Source organism: Falco biarmicus, chromosome 2 (assembly GCF_023638135.1).
Source record: "Falco biarmicus isolate bFalBia1 chromosome 2, bFalBia1.pri, whole genome shotgun sequence".
NCBI classification, from domain to species: Eukaryota; Metazoa; Chordata; class Aves; order Falconiformes; family Falconidae; genus Falco; species Falco biarmicus.
Window position 1 is genome coordinate 2667779 of NC_079289.1, and position 10020 is coordinate 2677798.

General features: G+C 50.8%; 1 protein-coding gene across 1 annotated transcript; it reads left to right on the forward strand.

The window, feature by feature from the left end:
- Nucleotides 1-937: 937 nt before the first annotated feature.
- Nucleotides 938-2419, forward strand: LOC130144626 (olfactory receptor 52K2-like). The gene has a single exon (XM_056328611.1). The coding sequence runs from the start codon at nucleotides 1357-1359 to the stop codon at nucleotides 2335-2337; it is 981 nt and encodes a 326-aa protein (XP_056184586.1). The 5' UTR covers nucleotides 938-1356; the 3' UTR covers nucleotides 2338-2419.
- Nucleotides 2420-10020: the final 7601 nt, after the last annotated feature.

Below are 10020 nucleotides of genomic sequence, written 5' to 3' on the forward strand. Positions count from 1 at the left end.
GGGCACGTCAAGAGGAGGACGCACAGAATGTAGAGGAGGTCAGGTGTAACGTGGGTGAAACTGAAGCGCAGCAGGGACAGCTCCTTTGCATGAGCCCAATTACAATTAACTTTGTCTTGGCAGCATTTCCCAATATTGCCGTTGCACTGTTTGTACTCACATTGCAAACAGCAATGGCTAGAAACAGAGCAAAAGGCCTCTTGGTTTGTGTCATGTGGAGGGCTCAAAGCGCTTTGGAGGAGAGAGGAAACTCTTCAGGGGTCAAGGAAGTCAAATGAAAGCCAAGGAGATGCAGTCTGGTCCTTGGGTATGTTGGGGAAAAGAGGGGGCACAAGTGAGTGAGGAACTTGCATCTAACTCCCTTGCTGCCAGCAGGCTGATTTAACCCTTCTGTGCCTCCGTTTGCCCTACAGGACGGGGACAATTCACAGCACTCCTTGCCTTTGGCAGGGGCTTGTGGATAAGGAGGTACACACACCCTGGGAGAGTTAGCGCCGGAAGGGAGCGGCACTACAGCCTCAGGACAGTTTTTGCCATGACACTGGTTTTCCTTCCTGATGCAGGAGACAGGGACCCCATACGCAGGATGCCTGTTGAGAGAGGGACTCCAGCAAGGTGGTTTGTATTTGGGCTCCAGCAGGAACAGCCCCCAGAGCTGACAACTAATAAAAGAAAAAAATTAACTATCCCAGCTGAAACCAGGAGAAATGTTTTACGTTGGGATGAAGTCTAAAGACCATCTAGTTCCAACCCCATCCATGGGCAGGGCCCCCTCCCCCCAGCCCAGGCTGCTCCCAGCCCTGTCCAACCAGGACAGGGACAATTCACAGCACTCCTTGCCTTTGGCAGGGGCTTGCAGCAAATGCGTTACACACACCGTAGGATGGTTGCTCTGGAAGGGACAAGCACTACAGCAGCTCTTTGTCATGACACCGAATGGCCTTTTTAACCCAACAGAGTATTCTGGATCTTTCCCCTGCTCCCATCTTAGATTTTTGAACTGATGGCAACTAAATGTTGCTTTGAGCTTGTGACTCCCAAACTATGGAGGGGACGGGTGGAGACAACAGCCAGAGGCCAGCCCGGGGTGGGAGGAGAGGTAAGGGAACTCCCCAAGGTCCAGGCTAAGACCATGTGAGTTTGCGTCTTCCCAGTGATGGCACTGAGTGTACCTGCATAAGAGGCACGAGGATATGAATCCTATCGTACAATGGTTTCATAGAATACCTCGAGTTGGAAGGGGCCCATAAGGGTCATGGAGTCCAGGTCTGTGTGCCTGAGAAGACAGTCGGGGCTATTCTGGCTGTGGCTGGGGTCCACAGCAGTGCTTGTTCCAGCTCATTGCTCTCCCTGCCCATGCCAGCTGTTGCTGTGTCTTCCCTTCCAGCTCTGCAGCAGTGCCTCATGTCCTCCTCCAATCACTCCAGTCCCTCGTCCTTCATCCTGACAGGCATCCCTGGGCTGGAGGATGCTCAGTTCTGGATTGCCTTCCCATTCTGCACCATGTACCTGACGGCAGTGCTGGGGAACATCACGCTCCTCCTGGTGATCAGGATGGACCCAAGCCTGCACACACCCATGTTTTACTTCCTCTCCATGCTGGCTGCCCTTGACCTTGTGCTCACCACTTCCACCATGCCCAAGCTCCTGAGCATCCTCTGGTTCCACTCCCATGAGATCAGCTTTGAGGGCTGTGTGGCCCAGATGTTCTTCATCCACACCTTCTCCATAACGGAGTCAGGGGTGCTGCTCACCATGGCCTTTGACCGATACCTGGCCATCTGCAAGCCCCTGCACTACTCTGCCATCCTGACTGGTCCCACCATTACCAAGCTGGGGCTGGCTGCTGTAGTGCGTGGCGTCACCACAATCTTGCCCGTAACCTGCATGGTGACCAGCCTGTCCTACTGTGGCCCCCACGTCATCCACCACTCCTACTGTGAGCACATGTCAGTGGTGAAGTTGGCCTGTGGGGACACGCGGCGCAACAGCATCTATGGGATCACGGTAGCCACCGTTGTGGTGGGCTCAGACTCCAGCTTCATCGCTGTCTCCTACGTGCTGATTCTGAGGGAAGTCATAGGCCTCTCCTCTAGAGAGGCTCGTCTGAAGTCCTTTGGCACCTGTGGCTCCCACATCGGCGTCATCCTGCTCTTCTACACACCCGCGCTTTTCTCCTTCTACACTCAGCGCTGGGGCCAGAGCATCCCCCCGCAGCTCCACATCCTGATGGCTGACCTCTACCTGCTGGTGCCTCCCATGCTCAACCCGCTCATCTACGGCATGAGGACCAAGCAGATCCGGGACCGTGTGTTCAGCCTGCGCTGGCAGAAATAGATCCAGCCCAGGTCCTGACCCCAGCCCGTCACTAATGCCAGGTGGCAAGGGCTACGGTTTGGAACAGGGAACAACGGCAGCATCTTTGGGGAGCAAAGAAAAAACTTAAAAAGCTGTCTGCTGGAGAAGCAGGACCATGCTGTCATCATCTTGCCCAAACCCTGAAAGCTGGAGGCAGCATGGAGAGTTTGACTGGTGAGACATTATAACTTTAGAAAGTGAATTCTACATTCCTGTTCAGAATGGGAAGGTAAACCGTGTCTAACTCTATCTGTGTCCTTGGTCCTCCTCAGATCTGCACCACCTCCTGCCTCCCCTCTTCATCTCAGCTCTCGATAAAAGCCTGTTACCGCTTTGGAAATGAAAGTCTGTTCATGGACTCATGCTCCCCATGTACCTTTTCCAGCCAGTCTGTAACTCGCCACCTCTCCACTTCCTAGTTTTTAGCAGCTGCCTGATCTTGATGCCTGGCTATGAGGGGGGGGTGGGGGGTTGCATATGCACACTTAGACACACGCACCCCTCCAGATGCTGGCCCAAGCAGATTTTGACTCTTGTCTTGAAAGCTTACTGAAGCATTTGCAGCAATCCCCAAAAGCCAGCTCACCTGAGAACAGGGTCTACAAGTCACACTGAAACCCCGCAGTGTCGCGTTGGGTTTTGTTCCCTTCTTATTAGAAACACCAAACCGGCATCAGCCGTGATGTGCATTCTACAAAACGTTTCCCAATATTTTGAGGAGTGTCCCTACCTCTCTGTGTTGCGTGTCTTCCCTAAGCGTATAGGCCCCTGCAATGGCATCCTGAGGTGAGGAGCAGAGTGTGGGTTAGAGTAGGGGGGCAGAGAACAGGCACTAAACTCCTCTTGTTCTCCTCAGAAAATCTGTGCGTCACTTTATCCACGGTGAAGCCTCATCTCCTAACAGCACAAAGTGACTGACCATCCCAGCTCTCCTTGTGCCTTCACCCCACAGAAATCCGGGCACAGAGGCCTGGTCCCTGAGCAAAGTCTGAGGTCCTACATGTATCCTGCACGGAGCCGGAGAGGAAAGGGGAGCGTTACAAAGACCTGTGTTGAACCCCAAAGACAAGCTGGTGGCTACAAGCTCAATTCTTTCAGTGCCTCCTGACACTGCTGCCTCTGGGTGCCTTCTGGTCTGCTTACAGTCGTATCGCCCCACCGTCACCCTCCTCGGCAGCTGTACAATCTACATGATGCCCAACACCTAAAGTGCAGCGCTGATCCTCCCGCCAGACTCAGACACCAGATTCTTCCAACCTGAGCCTTGTAGTCTTTGTCCAGGTTGGGGCTGGGAAGTGCCAGTGCTAGGTGTGCTGCTTGGAGTCTCCCAGGCGGTGGATTTATTGTCCACTTACAGGGTGGCCTCCGTGGCCAGTGCCTGGTGCTGCCAGGTCGGATGCACTGCTCCCAGTATCAGCCTACCTCCCCTGCCCTGGGGCACCCAGCCAGGTTTGGTAGAGCTCTTCTCATCCCCTCCAGGGAAGCACACCATGGCTCCCAATAGACCTCTCGCCCTGCAGTGCCAGCTCTCTTTGGTCAGGGGGTTTCCAAGGCAATTCCTGTCTTTGCAGCTGCAGGAGACCCTAGGCAAATTTAGTCTGCAGTAGGCCAGAACTGATCTGCTGCATGAGCAGGCAACATACGTGTTGCAAGCTGGAGTGGCCATCACTGCTCCTGCAGGGGCTGGGTGAGGTGGGTGCATCTGCTCATTTATTTGGACAAATCTGCAGCAGCAAACCAGGCAGGTCACCCATCACTTTCTGGACAAGTAGTACAAGAGGATCTGCTGCTGCAGACTTCTCTTTATAAACTTTAAGAATATAGCTATTACATATATATAAAAATAGATCAATAGATAGGTAAATAGAGTCTGGAAAAGGCCCCATGAGCCTCTCCATTCCCATACTCCTTGACCACATTCTCTAAAAAAAAAAAATTGCATCCTGGCTTTTGGAGAAAATCTTGGGCAACCTCGCCTTCTTGCAACAGAAAAATCTCAGACCACCTTGCACATTGTCATCTCAGGGACTTTGCAACTGCATAAATTTCAGGGTAAACTTTATCCACAGGCAAAAAGCTTTTCTTCTCCTCCATTCTGTTTGCTTAGTCTCCGATGCGGGACTCTGTGTGGAGGAAGTGGGGAAGGAGCGTGCGTGTTTGGTTTGTGAAGGTGTTTCTGCAGTCACTCCCTGGGCCAGGGTCAGAAGTCGTGTAGAGAAGTGCACAAAACCTGACCTGATGTGGCACCCTTGCCAGTACAAGGTGGCTGTACCAGGGCCATTCCTAAGAGATTTCTTGTCTAACCTGGTTTTCTGCAAAATCAGAGCATCAGTCCCCTTGGGCACTGCAGTTCTATTCCTCATCAGGGCATTGCTAGCTTTATCATCAGAAAAAAATTTCGTTAAGCCTAAACTCGTCCTGGCATTTAAAGCCCTGACTTGTCCTTTCAGAGGACATGCAGGACAGATCCTTGCTTTCGGGGCCACTGTAGCCTTGCATACGTTTCCAGGCTTTTCTCAAGACCATTCCCCAGGCGAGCCAGTCCCCTCAGCTCTCCATCTTAACTTCATCCTTATTTCTGAACTCCCTCTACTTTGCCATGATTTTCCCTGAAGTGCCCGCCACTGGACACCTCCACCTGCAGACCTCCAGCTCTGCCCTTTGCCCCTGCCCTTCACCTTCATCCTACCCACTGGTGTCCACCCAACAAGCAGTTCTGAGGGTATGATTTGCTGAGAAACTTCACTTTAATTTGCTAATGTGTTTTATAAATGACCAGAAAGGAAGCAATCACATTTGCCTGGGAAGATCTGCCCTTGATAACGTGATGCTTTCTGGACAAGGTCACACTCTGTCTGCAAGGTCCTGCCGGGAAACAGCAATTAATTTGGCTGAAAGGTGCACCCCTGGGAAACAGAAACCCCAGTGCCTCTCCATGCCAAGTGGGAGAGGTGAAAGTGATGTGGGCCCCTGGACCTCAAAAGCTTGGGACTACTGAAACCATATGTAAAGTGGAGCTCTTTGGAGACTGGTCTTGGGCAAAGCATTGTGCATCATCCAAGACCCCTTTGTGAGACCTCGTCTGCATGACTCTAACCAGGCAGGGGGGCGAAAGAGCAGAGACTCTTTTGCTTAGCAAAGATCAGGCTGGGTTGTGTGTCTTCATAGACATGTTGGGGTGCAAATGCCAGGGAGGGAAAAGCATAATCAGATTTAACTTCAGTAGTGATAGCAAGCGGAGGGGAACACACTGAGGGAGGAAAGTAGAGGTAATCTCCCAGCTGTTGGAGCAGGGTGGGGTGTTGGAGCTATCTGCCAGCAGATGCATGGAAGCAAAGTACCCTTAGGTGGTGACTACCAGTTTCCCTGGGTAAGGCCAGCTGTCACATGCAAAGCAACAGGTGCTTGGCTCTGTGATGCAGAAGGTCCTCTTCAGCTCCATCTTTGTAGATACAGAGCAAGACAAATGGGAGATGAAGATGGCAAATCAAATACTCGGTCCTGATGGAGGGGTTAAAAATCCTCCTGCAGGTCTGCAATAAAACTTCCATCATCTGAGGTGTACTTATTTTCACATCTCCTGGTGGCACATGGAGGAAAGACAAAGGCTGACTCTTCTCTGCTTGTTTTCATATAGGAGCTACAGGATATCAAATGAGGATGCTCAGCCCATGGCCACATGTGAGACCTCCAAGGTGGCCAATGGCAGAGGGTCTCCCTCCTTGCCAACTCACATGGCGTACTGCCTACAGGGTGTTGGGGACAATCGATATGGGATGCCAGGTAGAGGCATTTGGGGACTGTGTGGCACTTGCTATGGCATGTTTAGGGGAGGAACCAAAGGCTGGCAAGGGAGGGACGAGTGTAGAGTGGGTGCAATCAAGTGTGGGAAAGCCAAGGGATAAGGGGATGAAAGCGTCCAGTGCCACGTAAACAGGCGGTTGGTCAACACGCTGTCTGTCTGTGCTTGGTGCTGATCATCAGCACAGTCTGCCCTCTTTGCTCATTAAACTCATTTTTAACAACGTACTTGGGTGAGAGGCCCTCTAATCTGTGTGCATGTGTGAGTACCAAGGGCTGAGCACCAGCTCCTGGTGTGGTGAGCATGGACCGTAGTGGCCCATGAGTATTGGGTGCCAGCGCTTGGAGAGACTGAGTTGTATACGTGTGGGGTGGGTATGTATGTCAGTGTGCAAGCACCAGCAAACATTAAGAAGATCCAACCAGTGATTAGGCTGAGATTTGAAAGCCGGGTATAAGTGAGGCTGTAAGCCTTGGCTGCATACTGTAGAGGCCAGAATGTGCGAGTTTCTACTGATGAAACCAGGACAGTCCAAGCTAATGCTAGTGCAGAGAGCATGGAGTGAGCCACTGGTGATGCCACAGTGTTCAGTCAGCTAAGACAGCGGTTCACACGTGTGTGTGGATATGCATGAGGCAACTGGGGAGACCAGGGATGCAGGGCCAGCTACTGGATAGACTGAATGTCTAAGCACAGCTACTAGAGGGATCCATATTATATACATCTATATATAATTTCCTCTAAAAACGTTCACCCTAATCAGCCAGAGAGGAGAACAGGATCAGGCCATTGAGGATGTTTGCAATTTTGTGAGTGTTTTCAGTCTCTGTTGACCTGCATGACTAGTCTCTACCTACGAACTCCCTGGAGCAGGGTCAGTGTTTGTACTCTGTTGTCCAGATCAGCAGCCAGGAATCTCCTGGGTGCAAGACCAATAAATACAGTGACATTTATGATGTGACAGGCCCCAAAGTGTGTGAGAGGCATGGAGGGACCTCTCTTGGGAGTACAGTCTTGCTTCGGGTGTACTGAGACTTCCTGATCTACTATTAAGACATATCAAGCACATGACCTGACTCCTGAAGACACTCCCTGTGCTCGATGGGACACAGTGCCAGTGTACGTGTCTGGAAAGGAGAAATTGCAAGGCATTGTTGCTATCCAACATACAGAGATCCCTGCAAGATGGAGGCTCAGGGACATTTCTGGCTGGCTGTGTTTGTTCAGGTGTGGAGAAGACATGGGTCCCTGGAAGGAGGAGAGGCCAAGAAAAAAATGTGCCTAAGACCATGCAGAAGAGGTAACATTGAGTCCACATGGAGCTGAGTGATGGATGGTATAAACATCTTGTACTGAGCAGAAACTTGCTCAGCTGTAACTCTTACAGGCTACTTTGAGGTAGAAGTTCTGACAGACTGAAGCGTCCCAAGTGTCAGAATTGATGCACCCATCTGACATCAGGTCTGTGCCTTCTAGAACATGCATGGGGCCAGGCAGTCTCAGACACCCTCCCAGGCTCTCCAGGAAGCTGGTTGGTTGGAGTCAAGTTTATGGGACAAGAAAGTTTACATAGGGACCACTCAAGGAAATGTAGATGCATTGGAGGATGCATCTCCATCTCACACCCTGAGTGCACACACACATTCTTCTGGGGACATGCTGTTTGCAGAGTCAAACACAGAACACAGAGGCTGAGAAGAAAGTGCTCTTAGTGCAGGGAATGAAGAACAAAATCCTTGCTTTAGGAAAACCACCCCTTTCTGACCAAATCTCTGGGAATGACATTACCCACATGTCACAAATGACCATGTCTTCATTTCCTCCCCCATCTCACACATCCCTCATTGCTGAGCCCCTGAGTTGAACAAATTCTGTGCTGTTCTGTCCAACTGAGATTTATTTTATTGGGGGGGGGGGGGGGGGGGGGGGGAGGGGGGGGGGGAGGGGGGTGAGACCAAGCAGAAAGCATTGAGAGTGGAGACAGAAAAGACAGGACATGGCAGAAGAGTATCTCAGTGGGACAGAGCAGGGATGGAAGCCCTCCAAGGCAATTCTGCCTCTCCCCTCGGTGCCATGCTTGGCCCTGACACAGCCTTGTCACTGCCATAAAACAAATGTATCCCTGCTTACCATGTATCAGTCAGAATAACTTTATATGGCTCACAGGAAAGTGAAGGACGAGCTCCACTGCAGAATGGTGTTCCTCTTGTACTGAGCTTCTGCTTACAACTGCACTTCCCCAAAAATCTTTTTTTTTTTTTTTTTTAAATAAACTGAAAATTAGGGAAGATTAGGGATTTATTCCCTAATGAGCTGGCATCCTGGCAATGATCCTTAAAGGAAGGCCTTACACCTGCTGGAGGTTTACCATAATGTATGGTTTCCTTATGCATGATCTGTAGGCATCATTCCTTGCCCATGTACTGCATGATGCAGCCAAGGCTCAGCACCTTCTGTGAGATCCTACCTCCCTGCAACAATTCTTGCTCAAACTCTTCAGGGACTCAACAGACATAAAAGTTTGCTGTAGTGGTTCTGAGCGGAGAGAAGAGTGGAAACCCAGAGTCTCCAAACTACCTTGCTCTCTCTGGCAAAACCAAAGTGATTTTGCTTCTCTTCAGATGGACTTCAGAGTTTACATTTTGTACATTGGTCTCATGGGCACCCAGCAGGCTCTGGAGACCACCACAACCCTGAGACCCCAATGGTATGACACTGCAAGAGAGAGCTAAAGAAAGAAGCTGAAACAGTCTTGAAAATTTCTATCTGCTCAAAAGACAGACAACCTAATCTGTGTTCTCCATCTGCTGTCCCTTGGGGGATTTCCAGAGGATGGATTAATACTCCCATGTTGCTGCACTTAAAGATAGGCAGAGACGTGCTACTGCAGCCTTCCAGGTGACAGTCCCACAGGCGCAACAGATACCTGTGCTTATTCTTCTTAGCAGAGATCAGAAAGATCAGAAGCCTTTACTTAAGCTGCAAAGCTCTTTTGTGTTATATTTTTCCATCTCCCAGGCTAAGAAGTCCCACTGATAAGGGTTCTTCAATACTTCTGCAATACTGATAATAATATTGCACCAGGCACTGGGTGCAGAAGAGACCTTCTGGAAGAAAATACCTTCTTGCCTTGGATGTAGGCATGTGGGGACATGGCTCTGGATTCAGACATACGTAAGTGCCTGGAGGTAGGTGTCCACATATGCTTGTGTACATGATTTCTTGGAGTGTGAGCACTGCGTACAGCCAGTGGAGATCCAGCCCCTATGGTTCCTTGAGAGCAACTCAGCTCACCCTAGGGCAGACACCTACATTTAAGGAGTCAGTTACTTTGTAGGCTCCATGCTCGAGCCCTTCTCTGACTACAACAGGTTCTTAGACCCTCAGAGTGTCATTCCACTGCCACTTACTTGGATGTCTACAGCCACTTGAGATGCCTCCAGGTACCCAAGGCATCCATGTGGGAGAGGTGGACCATTACCAAGGGTTTGCAAGGACCTGTAACCTGTTGGGTGCAAAAGGAGTAGAGGGCAAATGGGATACATGATGGATCTCAGATGGCTCTAGGCACCTGTGTTTAGGCAGCTGAGCCATGTCCTGAATCTTTGCAGAGGGACCCTCATGTAGACAGACCCTGAGATCTGGTGTATTAGACTAGGGCTTGCACCATCCCTAGGTGCACAGCTCTGTTTTGCAGCAGGGGCTGGTCTGAAAGGCTGATCCGTGTCCCTGGCAGTATGTGGGTCTGCTTGAGAGTGTGCGTTGGTAAAAGCAGCCACAGGTTAACCTCACTGCTCAAATCTGGATTCACACCTGACTCCTGCAGCTCCTGGTTACCAGGATGCAGAGGGTCAATGCAG